Source organism: Gorilla gorilla, chromosome 1, assembly GCF_029281585.2.
Source record: "Gorilla gorilla gorilla isolate KB3781 chromosome 1, NHGRI_mGorGor1-v2.1_pri, whole genome shotgun sequence".
NCBI lineage: Eukaryota > Metazoa > Chordata > Mammalia > Primates > Hominidae > Gorilla > Gorilla gorilla.
In genome coordinates this window covers 196,017,175-196,034,174 of record NC_073224.2, presented here as the reverse complement: position 1 = coordinate 196,034,174, position 17,000 = coordinate 196,017,175, and the positions used below count along the sequence as shown (strand labels likewise).

Here is a 17,000-nt window from a genome sequence, read left to right as displayed (position 1 = left end):
ACATACGGCAGGCAAAGGGTTATTATGAGAGTTAACAAGAAAGCCATTAGAATCCCAGCAGATAATGGACAGGAAACTGAACAGATCACACAGAAAGAAAGATAACTAGTAAACAACAGAAATATGTTTAACCTTCCTAGCAGTCAGAGAAATTAATGTGAAGGAAACAGGGTGCCATTTATCACCTACCATGTTTTCAAATAATGTGTTAAATTATCCTACATGATGCTGCCAAGAGTGCAGTGACAGTTGTATCAAAGGCTACTGGTCGGAGTACAAATAGGGACCAGTTTTTTGGAAAGGAAATGGAACTTGGTACCGAGAGCCATCACCCAGAGGAAGGAAAAGTCTGTGCACAAAGATTTTTATTGTAGTGTTACTTTATATTTTGTAGTGTTGTTTATAATAGCCAAACCCAAATATTACCTAAGGGGTTTTTTTATGTGAGTTATGGTCTCACTACATGATGGAGTATAAAGCAGTAGCACAGCAGTCCTGCCGAGGGTGTGGGCACCTGGACCAGCCAGCACAGCTGCTATCCCCAAACCTTCAGTGCAGGCAGGATTGGCAGGTAAAGCACTGGCCTCAGTGTTAGGAACTGAAGACAAATCTCATCTTCTGCCACAATTCACATCTTTGAGTTTCATTTTCCTCATCTATAAAATGGAAATCATGAAAGCTTCCCTGCATAGCTACCTGTTATTCTGCTATAAGAACTAGTAGGACAATGCACAGGACAACAGTGACACACTGTGCTCATCTGCAATGACAGTCACCTTCTGAGAAGTGAGAATGGGCACAAGAAATATTGCCTGCCCACTGGGCAGAATCCCAGACCACAATAAGGAGTGAGAGTGTCAGCGAGAGCAACAGGGCCTGGGCCCAAGGGTACAGATGCCACCTGATCAGGAGGGTCCTGCCACCTTGTTTCTTGGCCTTCAGGATACAGATGAACCTGCATGTTTTGGGCATAGAGAACAACATTGGCAAAGAGCATGGTGTATTTAGTGAATTAAAAATAATTCAGTATAACCGGGGTGTGGCATGGGCATGGTACTGCCCTTTGACCTGAGAGAGGCATCTGCCCTGGGCCCCACTGTGGTCCTTCTCTGGCCACAGCCTTTGCCGTGGAGTGAAGAGGAATATGCAGAGCCAAGAGGGATGTGCCCACCCCAGGTCCATCTGCCTTGAGAGACCACTATCAGGTAATGGAGACCTCAGAATTTCTTGCCCTAAAAGTGAGAAGTCCAAGTCCACTTCCATCTTCTTGAGGGCAGAATGTAACTCTCTGTGCGTACCCTAAGCCCAAGGAGGGTATTTGCAGAGGCTGTGAGCAGAGCTTGGATGTGTGGAGTGAGGAGGAGTCTACACACATGCACAGACTTCTTTTTTTTTTTTTTTTTTTTTTTTTTTTGAGACAGGGTCTTACTCCGTTGCCCAGGCTGGAGTGTACTGGCACGATCTCAGCTCATTGCAGCCTTGACCTCCCTGGGCTCTGGTAATCCTCCCACCTCAGTCTCCCTAGTAACTGGGGCTATAGGTGTGCACTACCACACCTGACTAATATTTCTTTTTCTTTTTTTTTTTTTTTGTAGAGATGGGGTTTTGCACAAGACTTCTTATGGTATGGGATGGGACCAGGGTGGGAGGTGGGCCAGACCACCATGGTCCAGCACAACAGATCTCCAGGGTCAGGATTCCAAATTCAAACCTGTCCTTCTAGGACATTTTTCAAGGAAGGATATATATAGATATAGATATATCTATAGCTATAGATATCTATAGATATAGATATATCTGTAGCTATAGATATCTATAGCTATAGATATATCTGTAGCTATAGATATCTATAGCTATAGATATATCTGTAGCTATAGATATCTATAGATATATCTGTAGCTATAGATATCTATAGATATATCTGTAGCTATAGATATCTATAGATATAGATATATCTGTATCTATAGATATCTATAGCTATAGATATATCTGTAGCTATAGATATCTATAGATATATCTGTAGCTATAGATATCTATAGATATATCTGTAGCTATAGATATCTATAGATATATCTGTAGCTATAGATATCTATAGATATATCTGTAGCTATAGATATCTATAGATATATCTGTAGCTATAGATATCTATAGATATATCTGTAGCTATAGATATATCTGTAGCTATAGATATCTATAGATATATCTAGCTATAGATATATCTGTAGCTATAGATATCTATAGATATGTCTGTAGCTATAGATATCTATAGATATATCTGTAACTATAGATATCTATAGATATATCTGTAGCTATAGATATCTATAGATATATCTGTAGCTATAGATATCTATAGATATAGATATAGATATATCTGTAGCTATAGATATCTATAGATATAGATATATCTGTAGCTATAGATATCTATAGATATAATCTGTAGCTATAGATATCTACAGATATAGATATATCTGTAGCTATAGATATCTATAGATATAGATATATCTGTAGCTATAGATATCTATAGATATAGATATAGATATATCTGTAGCTATAGATATCTATAGATATAGATATAGATTTTTTTTTTTTTTTAGACAGGTCTGGTTATGTCACCCAGGCTGGAGTGCAGTGGTGCGATCTTGGCTCACTGCAGCCTCTGCCTTCTGGGGCCTGCCATCCTCCCACCTCAGCCTCCCAAGTAGCTGGGGGCTACAGGTGCACCCCACCATGACTGGCTAATTTTTGTATTTTTTTGTAGAGACGGGTTTTCACCATATTGCCCAGGCTGGTCTCAAACTCGTCAGTTCAAGTGATCTGCCCATCTCAGCCTCGCACGGTGCTAGAATATATTTAACAGCTTGATAGCTTGCCTCATAACTTTCAGATATTTAGAATTAAATTTTAGACATGTGATATGTGTGTAATACATCCATTTGTAATTTTGTCCTTGGCCCAACAATGTTAGGGGTTGGACCTACATGGATATGGTGGCAGTGGCTGGAGATGAGGCTAGGTGAGCAGGGGACAGATGGTGAAGGGTCTTAAAAGCCAAAGTCTCATCAAGGAGCCTGGACCTTATCCTGAGGACCAATAATAGCAGAAGCTAACAAGAGCTGACTTTGTGCCAAACATATTATGTGCATGACTTTAAACTGTCATAACACAAAAACACTATAAAGGAGAGCTAGTATTACTGCCCTTATTTTATAGGAGAGGATAATGAGACTTAGAAGGGTAAAGAACTTGCTTAGGGGTACAGAGTTAGAGTAGTTGGGGGTGTGAGGGTTCACAATCAGACCTGCACTCTTAATTGTCAACACAAGCTGTTGCAGTGGGCAGTGGAAAGCCACTGAAGATTTTAAGCCTGAGAATGTCGAGATCAGATTTGTGCAGGGATGTGAATAAACTGAAGGGAAAGCAAGAGGGAGTCAGAGAGAGCTGATGGCTGTTAGAGTCACCCCAGGAGAGTTGGTGGTCCGTCCTAAGGCAGTAGCAGCAGGGAGCATAGGCGTGGACACATCTGCCTACTCTTGCTGTGAAAGCCTACCATGGTTAATCTCTATTCCCAGACCTGTGAGCACACCAGGAAACATTCTCTCAGGAGCCTGGTGGGGAAAGTGCTTTCTTCCCAGATGTTTTCCCCATTGCTCCTGGATGTTCTGACAAGAGCAGAACAGGTTGCATCAGCAGGAGTCTGGCAGCTTCACACAGGGGAGCTGGGTCCAGACTTGACTGAGGCAGGGACATTCCTGAAGGAGGAGGGATTCGACAAGGAATGCAGCCCACAGCTGGCCTTGAGGAGAAGCTGGACCGTGCCGGGCCAGCAGCACTGGCTGGCTTTATAGGCCTCTGTTGTGTCCTGTGGATTGGGGAAATGAGATGTGAGAAGCCTTGGGCCAGATGTGGACACTTGCAGGCACAGGCCTTGTGGAATAGGACTGTGTGCTGGCAGCGTCTCCAGCAGCAGGCAGACCTCCCCACGGGGAGCCAGGGGGAAAGGCTGGCTCTCCCATTCAAATGCATGCACGTGTGCAGGTGTGGATATGTGAATGTGTTCTGGCCTCTCCGGTGGCTGATGTTGCTGACCACACCCTCCGCTTCACTCTCCTGGCCTCTGTGACACTCACTATAATCATAATAAGTAAGATTTATTGAGCTTGCTGTATACCAGACCCCGTGCCAGATGCTGTAAAACGCACAGCATCTCTAATCCTTACAGCTATGTGGGAAGTAGGTCTTCTCAGCCCTATTGTATGCACAAGGAACTTGAGGCTTAAAGAGAGGACACAATGTGCCCTGGGTCACAGAGATGTGGAGCTGGGATTGAGCCTCTGTTTTTCACACTCCCAAAGCCTCTGCAGTGGTACACAGATGTTCTGTGTATGTGCCTGTGTACGTTTTTCTGAGAAGAGGAGTTACAGCTTTTTTTTTTAGGAAACAGGCTGAGGTTTTGTTGGTACTTGATGTTTTTGTGGCTGGGGAAACACGGAAATGCCCAAACCATATCTTGGTCTTACTGTTTCTCCTTTCCCTGAAATCTCTGAGGAAACTACACCAGGACAGTGGCAGATGAGAAAGAATAAAAGGAGCGCTGGACTGTCGCTGTGTCGGGCTCCCAGTTCTCCAGTGCAGGGCTCCCTGGGATTGTGACCTAAAACAGGGCTCCTTCCCCAGGGTCCCAACATGACTCTCAGCCGCTGCTGGCCAAGTAAGAACCTAGGGCAGTAAGACCTCAGCGCAGTGAGCCACGAAGGGCAGAGGCAGAGGTGGCCTGCTCCAAGGAGGAGGCCCTGCCCAGCTCACCCACCGCCACGCAGAGGCAGCAACTCAGGAAGGGCTGAATTTTCACCTCACACCAGTAATCGTGACACACTCAGTATCCTCAAATCTAAGCAGTCCCATCAGGCATTTCTCCTCCCAGGAAAGAGTAAAGATGAGAAGAGAGGTGGCAGCTTTCCCCTCCCCATCAGATCGCCAAGGGGGTTGAGTTAATAAGCGAATTTCCTGCCATTTGAGATGGTGATTAAATCCGGGACTTTTAGCATATGGAACAGACCAAGAGGGATTGTTTCAGAGAGGGCATCTCATGTGCAGAAAAACAGGTTGTGAAGTCAAACGCAGCTCAGATTCTCACCAGCTGTGTGTGTACCCTGACAAGTCCCCTCACCATTCTGGGCCTTAGTCCCCTATGGAAAATGGGACATGGGCACCAGAGAGACTCCTGGGAGCTCCCTTAGTGCTCTTAGAGGAGACAGGGGAGGTCTCCTTTATCTTTGACCCCTAACCCCTCAGACTTCAGAGGCAGGAACTGCAGCGATGATACAAATGGTGTGGTGGAAAGAATGCCGTTTTGGAGCAGGACACTTGGGTTTGAATCCACTTGCAGCCACTTGCAGGCTGCTTGACCTTGAACGTGTCGTGTCATATCGTTTCATCTTGGGACCTGTACCTGTGAAGTGGGTGAAAGTTAAAGAGATAATAAAGTAACAGTCGTGAAACCAGCCTGGAGCCTCCTCACACATGCCCCCAGCTGTGCCCAATCCTGGTTCTCCCTGTTCTTCCCGAGCAGCCCCTGTGCTTTCTCCCTCCTCTTTGGTGTGTGCAGGGCAGGCACAGGCAGGAACCCCATGTGGGAAGCTGTTGGGGCCTGCTGGGCCTGGAGAAGGGACAGGGGCTGTGCTGCGCTGTGCTTGGCACAGGCTGGCACCTGCTGTTCCTGTCAGTCCACATCTGGCCCACCCAAGAGGGGCTTCCCCTCAGCTGTGCCTAAGGTCTTGGCCATTTCTCCACCCGTCCATTTCCTACTGTCTCCCACCATCCCTCCCTTTACCTCCCTTACGCACACCCCACTTCTGGAGACAGGAGCAGGAAAAACTGGGGTCGGCTTGCTCAGCCTGACTGGGGCTGAAACAGAAGTTTGCCCCAAGGTTCCTTTTTTTGAACTGACCTTTGGAGGACAGACAGTTTGCCAGAGAAAGAGATGTTGCCACAGAGGTGGGAGCCATGAGGAGGGAGTGGCTGGAACAGAGACAATCCACCAAAGGAGCAGCAGCGGAAGACGCTGAAGAGCTGCTGGTCACTGGGCGCCCTGGGTGGAGGTCAGGTCTCCTTTAGTAACCGTCACTGATGCCTCTTTGCTGTCTGTGCTGTGCCACGCCTTGGGCTACAGAGGTGAATCAGATGTGAGTCCCTGCCCTATGGGGCTAGTGTGCACTCAGCCTGGATTGGCTCATTTAATTCTTACAATAGCTTGTAAGCTAAATACGCATGATGTCCCTGGTTTATCCACAAGGAAATGGTACATTCCTTGCCCAGGATCTGCACATGGTGAGTGAGCAGATCTGAAGTTAAATCCTAGGACCAAGGATCTGAACTCCATATTTTACCACCTCTTGAAGGTCAGATGTCAGTTCCGCCTTGGGGTGGAGGGGGTGAGGAAAGACATGAAGGAGAGGCAGCTGCTGAGTCTTAGAAAATGGATGGGTCATGTGGATAGAGGTGGGAAGGATGTTAGAGACAAGGAGCAGCATCAGCAAAAGTGTGAGGCATGAATTAGCAAGTGGGGGCTTCAGATGGACTGAGACTGAAATGAGAGACAGATGGGTTACTGGCTAAAAGGCTCAGCTCTTCTTTAGGCAGTGGTGATCTGATTTGTACATGGAAAATCATTCTGGCAGAGAGAAAGTGGTTTGAGAGGCTGGGCGCAGTGGCTCACGCCTGTAATCCTAGCACTTTGGGAGGCCGAGGTGGGTGGGTCATCTGAGGTCAGGAGTTGGAGACCAGCCTGGCCAACATGGTGAAACCCCATCTCTACTAAAAATACAAAAATTAGCTGGGCATGGTGGCAGGCACCTGTAATCCCAGCTACTCAGGAGGCTGAGGCAGGAGAATTGCTTGAACCCGGGAGATGGAGGTTGCAGTGAGCTGAGATCATGCCACTGGACCCTAGCCTGGAGTGGTTTGGGAGACACAGGCAGCCCATCGTAGGCACTCATTAATGCTCGCTGAATAAGTGAATAGAATTGTACAATTATGTATTGTGTACCATTTATGTTTCAGTTTTATGTTTCAGTTACTCTACTGGGCTTTGGGGTGTTCAGCAGTCAAAAAGACAGACACTGTAAATGGCCAGTCATTAGAATAGTCCAGATGAAAGATGATAAGACCTGCCCTGGAAGTGGTGGCAGTAGGTTTGGGATCAAGGGATGGATCTGTACGGTTCTAAGCAGATAGACTCAAACTTGATGACCAGCAGCACAAGGTAAGATGGACTGGAAAGGTGTAGGAGAATCTCAAGTCAGTTCCCAGGTTGCTGGTTTGGAAGACTGGATGGACAGTAGAGGATAGGGAACAAGAAGGAAGAGGTCTGGGAAAACTAGAAACAATTTAGATATCCAACAACAGTGTTGGTTACATACATTATGGTACATCCATAAGACAAAATTCCTTTTTTTTTGAGACAGGGCCTTTCTCTTTCGCCCAGACTAGAGTGCAGTGGCTCGATCATGGCTCACTGCAGCCTAGAATTCCTGAACTCGAGTGATTCTTCCACCTCAGCCTCCCGAGTGGCTGGGACCACAGCCTCATGCCCAGCTAATTATTCTATTTCTTGTAAAGACATTGTCTCACTATATTGCCCAGGCTGGTATTGAATTCCTGGGCTCAGGTAATCCTCTCACCTCAGCCTGCCAAAGTGCTGGGATTACAGGCATGAGCCAGCCACCACACCTGGCCCAAAATTCTTAAAAGATATCATTTTGATAACTGTGACATTCTTTTACACAAATGTATCATTTAGTGAAACCTCTGTTGTAAACTTTTGGATTTTTTTCTGTTTTTTCACTTTGTAAGTAATACTGTAATAAAGAGCTTTTTACAAAGGTCTTCATTTTGATTATTTTTAGAAGGAAAATTTTGAGGTCATAAGATATAAACAGCTTTGAGGCCTTTGACACATAGATTGTTTTTAGAAAGGCTGTGCCAAATTTACTCCTATAGCAGTCCAGGAGAATTTTCCCTCAGCAGACTACCACTAGCACCAAGATATAGATACACAAATATACACATACACAGATTTTAATGGTTAAAAAAAAATAACTTGTTAGTTTAATGTGCATTTCTTTGTCATTAGTGAGTTAAATTTTTCCATGCTTATTAACCTTTTGTTTATGTGCTTTACCCATTTTTATGAGGCCTCATTGATTCTTCATGAGTTTTTAAAATATGCATTTCTTACTATTTGTGACAAAATTTTTACCACTTTTTTGTTTCCCTCTCTATACTATCTTGCATATATATAATATATAATAATATATTATTATATATAATATATAATTATATATAATTATATATAATATATATTATTATATAATTATATATAATATATAATATATATTATTATATATTATATATATTATATATTATATATAATATATATTATTATATATTATATATAATATATATTATTATATATTATATATAATATATATTATTATATATTATATATAATATATATTATATAGTATGTATTTTTTAAACAGAGTCTCACTCTGTCATTCACGCTGGAGTACAGTGGTGCCATCTCGGCCCACTGCGACCTCTGTCCCCAGGTTCAAGCGATCCTGCCACCTCAGCCTCCCCAAGTAGCTGGGACTACAGGTGTACACCACCACACCTGGCTAATTTTTGTATTTTTTGGTAGAAACGGGGTTTCACCGTGTTGGCCAGGCTGGTCTTGAACTCCTGACCTCAAGTGATCTGCCCCTCGGCCTCCCAAAGTGCTGGGATTACAGGCGTGAACCACCGCGCCCAGCCTTATTTTGCGTATATTTTTGATGTGCCAAAGCACTTAAAAATGTTTATGAAGTCAAAACGTGTCAGTCAAAACATGTCTTTTTCTTTATTTCTTCCATTGCATTAATGTATAGATAATTAAGTGATAAAATAGACATCTAAATTTTTTTCTTTCTCTTTTTTTTTTTTTTTTTTTAAGACAGGGTCTCACTCTGTCACCCAGGCTGGAGTGTGCAGTGGCGTGATGATGACTCACTGTAGCTGCCGCCTCCAGGGCTCCGGCAGTCCTCCCACCTCAGCCTCCGATGGTGTGAGACTACAGGCACACGCCACCATGCTCTGCTCATTTTTGTATTTTCTATAGAGACAGGGTTTCTCCACGTTGCCCAAGCTGTTCTTGAACTCCTGGGCTCAAGCAATCCACCTGCCTCAGCCTCCCAAAGGGCTAGGATTACAGGCATGAGCCACCACGCCCAGCCTAGATTTCCCTTTTTTTGTTTTTTACACATTTACTTATTTTGTATGTGGCGTGAGGAGAGAAAGTAAATGGATCTTCTTCCCAAATGGAAAATTTTCCAATCTCATTTGTTCCCATAACCTATACCTGTGTTGAACTGCTTCTAGGCGACCCTGTTTCACTGATCTTGGTTTTGAATCATATATATATATCATTGTTGTAATAAGTGCAAACCCATAATATACTGTAATACCTAGTTTTTAATTTGAGGGTGTTATGTTTACCTGATAAATCTTTTGGATGGGTTTTTAGAATCCATTTGATAAATCTCAAAACATCCTACTGAGTTTTTTTCTTAGAATTATGTTAAACCTGTACATTAATCTGGGAGGAGCTGGCATTGGAGCCTTCCCATCCAGGAATATGATTTTGTCTTTCCTATTTTTTAAGTCATCTCTTTATATCAGTAAAAGGTTATAGTTTTCCTCCTATAGTTCTCACATATTTCTTATGTTTATTGCTCAATACTTGACTTTTTTGTTACGATTGCAAATAAGATCTTTTTGTTATATCTGATGACTGTTTCCTATTGCTGCAGTAAATTATTTTATCCATTCTAAGTTTAGTTGATTCTTTTAGGTTTTCTTTCTTTTCTTTCCTTTCTTTTTTTTTTTTTTTTTTTTTTTTTTTTGATACAAAGTCTCGCTCTGTCGCCCAGGCTGGAGTGCAGCGGTGCAATGTTGGCTCACTGCAACCTCCACCTCCCGGGTTCAAGCAATTCTCCTGCCTCAGCCTCCCAAGTAGCTGAGATTACAGGCAACTGACACCGTGCCTGGCTAATTTTTTGTATTTTTAGTAGAGATGGAGTTTTGCCATGTTGGCCAGGCTGGTCTTGAACTCCTGACCTCAGGTGATCCACCCGCCTTGGCCTCCCAAAGTGCTGGGATTACATGCATGAGCCACTGCGCCCGGCTGATTCTTTTAGGTTTTCTATGCAAATAACAGTTCGGTTGGAGCCCGTGGTTTGGCAGTGCCTCCAGTCTGCAGGGTTGGTTTGTGACCTCCAGCAGTGCTCAGGAGCCCAGTTGTAAAGGTAGAAAAAGAGGATGTATGGGTCGATCCCAAGTTCGGGATTTCCCTAGACTAGGGCAATAGAAGGACAAGGGGCAGAGTACTGGAGGAGCTCACAAGAGAGTAGCTGATGTAATATACATCAGGGTCTAGACAAGGAGGGGTGGACGCACTGAACAGTAAGGGCTGGGGAGCTAAAGGCCTCTGTGTTGTGGAGAGGGAGGAAGAGAGAGACTTGAAAGCAGGGGAAGCTGTGCCCCAGAATGGACACTGGGATGTCGGATTTCAGAGGTGATGCCTTTCTAGTACAGTGCAGAGACCCTCCGGTAAGAATGATCCCGTTTTATGGTTAAAGAAACAGGCTTGGAGAGCTTGTTGCCTAGTCACCCAACTCTAGTCAACAGCAGTGTTGGTCTGCTATACTCTACTTGCTCATGCTCTGTCTCCATTTTTCAGGTCCACTCTAGAACAGTCGATGGAGAGAGCCAGGAGAGACAAGGGAAGTGCAAGAGTAAGGGAAGTGGGAGCACAGGAGGGCAGACAGGAGCGAGGGCAGGCTCCTCCCAGCCCCTCAGCTGCTGCAGATAGGGAGGCAGGGCAGCTGCACTGCTGGGTCTTCTCATTGGCCCAGGAGCCCCCTCAGGCCACAGCAGCACACCCACAGCATCCCACATCCTGTGCCTGCCCAACGACTCCCTTCGTATCCTCCTCTGTTACACACTGGAGCCCCACCACACGCTCTCTTCACCATCATTCCCCTTCTCCCTGTCACACACTCCATTTCCCCAAACACAGATGGGCTTCCTACACCACAGGCCCTGGGTTCCCCATTAAACACGTCATGCTCCCGCCTCACTGTCCCTACTTGGGGTCCCTGCCACTCCCCTAGGCTCATCCCTTGCTGTGTGCCTCGTTGAGGCCCGCTTTTGCTGTGTCCACAGAGTGCATCGGATGGCTTCTGGAAATCTGTGGCCACTCGAGTGCCCAAGGAGCCCCCTGAGATTCGAATCCTCAACCCATATTTCATCCAGGAGGCCGCCTTCACCCTCATTGGCCTGCCCTTCAACAATGGCCTCATGGGCCGGGGGGTGAGATATCTGGGCCCTGGGAGAGGGAGGAGGAAAGCTGGGTCAGAAGTGCCTTGGAAGGAAGGGTGGGTGGTGGGTGGGGTAGTGCTTCTGCAAAACAGCTTTCTGGGGAAGAGGGCTCAGTCCTTGGGCATGGAGGCTAGCTCTAGGGAGCTTGGCTGAAGTCTCAGCTGTCCCAGCCCTCCAGCTGAACTCTGCATGCCTTCTCTCACCCCTGCCCCCGTCTTCTAGAACATCCCTACCCTTGGCAGTGTGGCAGTGACCATGGCACTACACGGCTGTGACGAGGTGGCAGTCGCAGGATTTGGCTATGACATGAGCACACCCAACGCACCCCTGCACTACTATGAGACCGTTCGCATGGCAGCCATCAAAGAGGTTCGGGGCTGGGTGTGGGGGCAATCCCTGGGTGGGGATGAGGGGGAGGTGCATAAATGAGTAGTAAAGGGAGGAGCCAGTGGCTGGTCTGGCTGCCCAGAACTTCCCAGAAGGTCCTGACACCAAGCATCCTACGTGCCCTCTCCACAGCCTCCCACTGAACCTAGGGCCTTCTCCCTGAACTTTCCTTCCAAGGGACTCTCCGTGCCCTGGTCCTTCACCTCCCTCCCCCTCGCTGCATTCCCCAGCCAGGAACACTAGTCTAGTACCAGCTCAGCCATCCTCTCTACTGCAGTTCCTGCCTTCCCCCAGAGGACGCTATTTTCCCTCAAAAAACCCACAACTGAACACTGCCTCTGGGTCTCAGGACTTCTCCATATCTCTTCCACCCTTCCCCACAGCCAAGCACTGCAGCTCTTCATACCCAGAATTGCTTCCCAAGCATCTGTATGTAGGGTACATTACAGGTCTCCAGCCTGTCAGCCAGCCTTTTCTGGCATTTCTCCCTCCCTAGCCAAGACCCCATGTGGAAAATCTGAACCCTTCTGAACCCCGCTTGCCACACTTCTGCTTTGACCACCAGCCTTCCACTGATCCCAGCCTGAAACCTGGAAATCTTGGGCCAGTGCTTCAACAGCTTCTCTGCTGCTACATCTGGGTGATGGGAGGTTGTTGGAGGGAACCTCCCATCTGTGCAGATTCCTGTTTCTGTAAGTCTGGGGGCTCTGGTCTCAGCCCTCATTCCTGCTTATCAGTCTTCTTATCTATCCTTCTCCATCATCCCCCTCCACTATTCCAGAGCCTTCCATGCCCCAAAAGCTCCTCCCTCTTCCAGTGAAGAAACTGAAGCCACAGAGGGGAGGGACTCTGATCTGTCGGGCTCTCACTGTACTCCCACTTGGCCCTTCACCCCTTGCAGCCTGGCTCCCCTCACACCTGACCCAGCTCCCATCAAGGTCACCACCTCAAGGTGGCCAATTCCAGTGGACACAACGTCATCTTTCCTGATCTCTCAGAAACACTTTTTGTGTTGGCCACTCCTTCTTCTTTGAACTTCTGAGTCAGTAATTTCCAACATTCCTCTTATTTCACTCACCATTCTCTCACATTCTCTTTCTCAGCATCATCGATTCTGATCTACACCTTAAAATTCATCATAGCTGGGCACAGTGGCTCATGCCTATAATCCCAGCACTTTGGGAGGCCAAGGCAGGGGTATTGCTTGAGCCCAGGAGTTTGAGAGCAGCCTGGGCAACATGGTGAAACCCCATCTCTACTAAAAATAGGAAAAATTGGCTGGGCGTGGTGGCTCATGCCGGTAATCCCAGCACTTTGGGAGGCCAAGGTGGGCGGATCCCCCGAGGTCAGGAGTTCAAGACCAGCCTGGCCAATATGGGGAAACCCTGTCTCTACTAAAAATACAAAAATTAGCCAGGCGTGGTCATGGGCACCTGTGATCCCATCAACTCAGGAGGCTGAGGCAGAAGAATCACTTGAATCCAGGAGGCAGAGGTTGCAGTGAGCCAAGATCACACCACTGCACTCCAGCCTGGGCAACAAAATGAGACTCCGTCTCAAAAAAGAAAAATAGGAGGCAGGGCATGGTGGCTCACGCCTATAATCCCCGCACTTTGGGAGGCCGAGGTGGGTGGATCACCTAAGGTCAGGAGTTTGAGACCAGCCTGGCCAATATGATGAAGCCCTGTCTGTACTAAAAATACAAAAATTAGCCGGACGTGGTGGTGGACAACTGTAGTCCCAGCTACTCGGGAGACTGAGACAGGAGAATTGCTTGAACCTGGGAGGTAGAGGTTGCAGTGAGCCGAGATCATGCCACTGCACTCCAGCCTGGGCGACAGAGCAAGACTGTCTCAAAAAAGAAAAAGAAAAAAAAGGCCAGGCATGGTGGCTCATGCCTGTAATCCCAGCACTTTGGGAGGCCGAGGTGGGTGGATCACAAGGTCAGAAGATCGAGACCATCCTGGCTAACACGGTGAAACCGCATCTCTACTAAAAATACAAAAAATTAGCCGGGCATGGTGGCAGGTGCCTGTAGTCCCAGCTGAGGAAGGAGAATGGCGTGAACCCAGGAGGTGGAGCTTGCAGTGAACCGAGATCACACCACTGCACTCTAGCCTGGGTGACAGAGCAAGACTCCGTCTCAAAAAAAACATAAGAAAAATTGGAAAAGTTGTCTGGGAGCGCTGGTGTGCGCATGTAGTCCCTGCTGCTTGGGAGACTGAGGTGGGAGGATCACTTGAGCTCAGGAAGTCAAGGCTGCAGTGAGCCATGATTGTGCCACTGCACTCCAGCCTGGGTGACAGTAAGACCCTGTCTCAAAAAAAAAAAAAAAAAGCACTAGCCAAGGCTCCATCTCAGACAGCCTTCTCTTCTCACTCTGCATGTTCTCTAGGAGATTTACATCCCTGTCCATGACTTCAGGTACCATCTATATTGTATCAGGCTTTTTTGGTTCTTAGCCCCTTCAGACTGCTATAACAGAATGCCATAGTCTGGGTGGCTTTTAAACAACAGAAATTCATATCCCACAGTCCTGGAGGCTGGGAAGTGCAAGATCAAGGTGCGGGAAGATTCAGTATCTGGTCAGGACCCACCAGAGAGGTGGTTCATAGACAGCTGTCTTCTTGCTTTCCTCATATGATGGAAGAGGCAAGGCAGCTCTCCTGAGTCTCTCTCTTTTCTTTTTGAGATAGGGTTTCACTCTGTTGCCCAAGCTGGAGTGCAGTGGTGTGATGATAGCTCACTGCAGCCATAAACCCCTGGGCTCAAGTGATCCTCCCACCTCAGCCTCCCTAGTAGCAGACTGCAGGTGTGTGCCATCAAACCTGGCTAATTTTTTTTATTTTTTGTAGAGATGAGATTTTGCTATGTTGCCCAAGCTGGTCTTGAACTCCTGGCCTCAAACGATCCTCCTGCCTTGGCCTCTCAAAGTGCTGGGATTATAGGCATGAGTCACTGCACCTGGCCCTGAGTCTTATCAGGGCACTAATCCCATTCATGAGAGCTCTGCCCTCATGACCTGATCACCTCCCCAAAGGCTCCCACCTCCAAATTCCATTACATTGGGGGTTAGGTTTCAGTATATGAATTCATGGGGAGGACATAAACATTCAGTCTACAGCAGGTTTATTCCAACTACCTCAAGTGATTGGGAGTTATTTCAAGGATATATAAGGCACTTGGAAATCTCATAGGAAGGTAGAAACAGCCTTCCAGCTGGGCCTCCTGTTGTCTCGGATAGGGTTCAGGAGTGAGAAGCTCATTGTGGGTCTGGGACAGTTCTAGAACTGCCTCACCATCACCGTGGCCCCGAAAGTCTTCCATCCCTGCCACGCTTCACGTGCCTTCTTGCTGCTTTGTCCACAGCCAGCACCCACTTCAGATTGCCCTCACAGCTTTTATCAGCCTCCTGGCTTCTATGTTTACTTATATCTTTGGTCTTTTACAAATGCTTTTTATGTAAACTTTATGTAAAGTTGTATGCAGAGGGTGAGAGCCATAGACATGGGCGATGGCCAAATCGCAATGGGCTTTCTGTGCCACGGAAGGAGTTTGCACTTTATTTAGAAGGCAATAGGGAGCCATGGGTGAGTTTGAGGCCTTACATTAGCATGTAGTGGATCACTGTGGCTGCAGAATGAAGGAGAGGGGGCGAGGCAGGAACAGAACCTAGTTGGGAGTTGCTGCACTTTGGGCAAGAGATGGTAACTCCTGAACCAGATCTTTGGTTGAGACAATGAGGAGAGAGGTGATGAGAGAGGCGATGAGCCAGATCTTTGGCTAAGGCGATTAGTCAGAGGCAAGAAGTCCAGGCTGGAAGTATAAGGTGATGAGACAGAGTCAAGAAATAGGATTTTAACTCAGTAAGACCTAGGGATTGCCTTGGTGCAGGAATGAGGTAGGGCACTGCCTTCCCTGCAGCCCTCTCTGATGGAGTCTTTTCATTTGCTTCCACCTGCCATATCTCCATCGTCCCTCCATTACATATAAAACCTCACTGGCTCTGAGGCTCCCAGCATCTGCTGCACTACACTCCCTGCAGAGTGCTTAAGAGTGTGGCTTCTTGGCCGGGCACAGTAGCTTATGCCTGTAATCCCAGCACTTTGGGAGGCTGAGGCGGGTGGATCACCTGGGGTCAGGAGTTCGAGACCAGCCTGGCTAACATGGTGAAACCCCGTCTCTGCTAAAAATACAAAAATTAGCCAGGCGTGGTGGTGCATACCTGTAATCCCAGCTACTCCAGAGGCTGAAGCAGGAGAATTGAGCCCAGGAGGGCTCAAGTGGAGATCGCAGTGAGCCAAGATAGCTCTACTGCACTCTAGCCTGGGTGACAGAACAAGACTGTGTCTCAAAAAAAAAAAAAAAAAAAAGAGTGTAGCTTCTCAAATCATAAAAGATGACTTCGGGACCTTGGTTCAGGGGCTGACTCTAGACCTTCATTTCCTTATCTATGAAAGGGATAGTGACAGCACCTACCTCCTAGGGTTTGGAAAGGACCGGATGTGATCATGTGTAAAAAAGGCCTGCCACGTAGTAAGCACTCAGAAATCTTAGCCCTTATGATTAATGTTTTACCCCTACTTGCCACTGTCATTTACCAATCCCCAGAAGAGGATTCACTGAGAATGTTGGTGCCTGGGTTTAGAATCCCTCTGTTACCTGGGGTGTCTCACATGGACCATTCAACACCTTGGCTTCCCCTCACTTCATCTGCACTTGCCTTGATCAGCTCACTCTGCAGGCCCAGCAGGAGTGTGTGGGATGTGGAGACACATGGACCAAGGATTGAATGCTGGGGATATGGAAGGGATGTCAAGGGAATTCATAAAGGAGACAGAGGAATCAGGAAGGTGCCACATCGTGGAGGCCAAAGGAGCAGCATTCCAGGAAGAGCATCTACAATGTGGTGCTGGGAAACCCAGTAAGATGAGGGCTGAGAGGTGGCCGTCGGATGTAGCTGTTAAGAGTTAACTGCTGACTGTGGTGAGAACAGTTTCAAAGGAATAGTGGAGTGGAAGCCAGATTGCAGTAGTGAACAGTGAGTAGACGGCACCTACATCTGTGGTTAGAGACCACAGATGTTGCTCGTGGTAAGGGATCTCTCAGGACGCTTGGAAGAGAAGGGAGGAGAGAGACTGGGCAGTAGCTAGAGGATGATGTGGCTTCATACGGGAATCTGTCACACAGCAGAG

General features: G+C 47.0%; 1 protein-coding gene across 1 annotated transcript in view; it reads left to right on the top strand.

Annotated features, from left to right (window-relative positions):
* The window catches only part of ST3GAL3 (ST3 beta-galactoside alpha-2,3-sialyltransferase 3), a 226,552-nt gene that overhangs the window by 204,550 nt on the left and 5,002 nt on the right, over positions 1 to 17,000 (top strand). Inside the window, 2 exon segments of the mRNA XM_055346904.2 lie at positions 11,263 to 11,409; positions 11,641 to 11,787. Coding sequence (XP_055202879.2) covers positions 11,263 to 11,409; positions 11,641 to 11,787 — 294 coding nt within the window.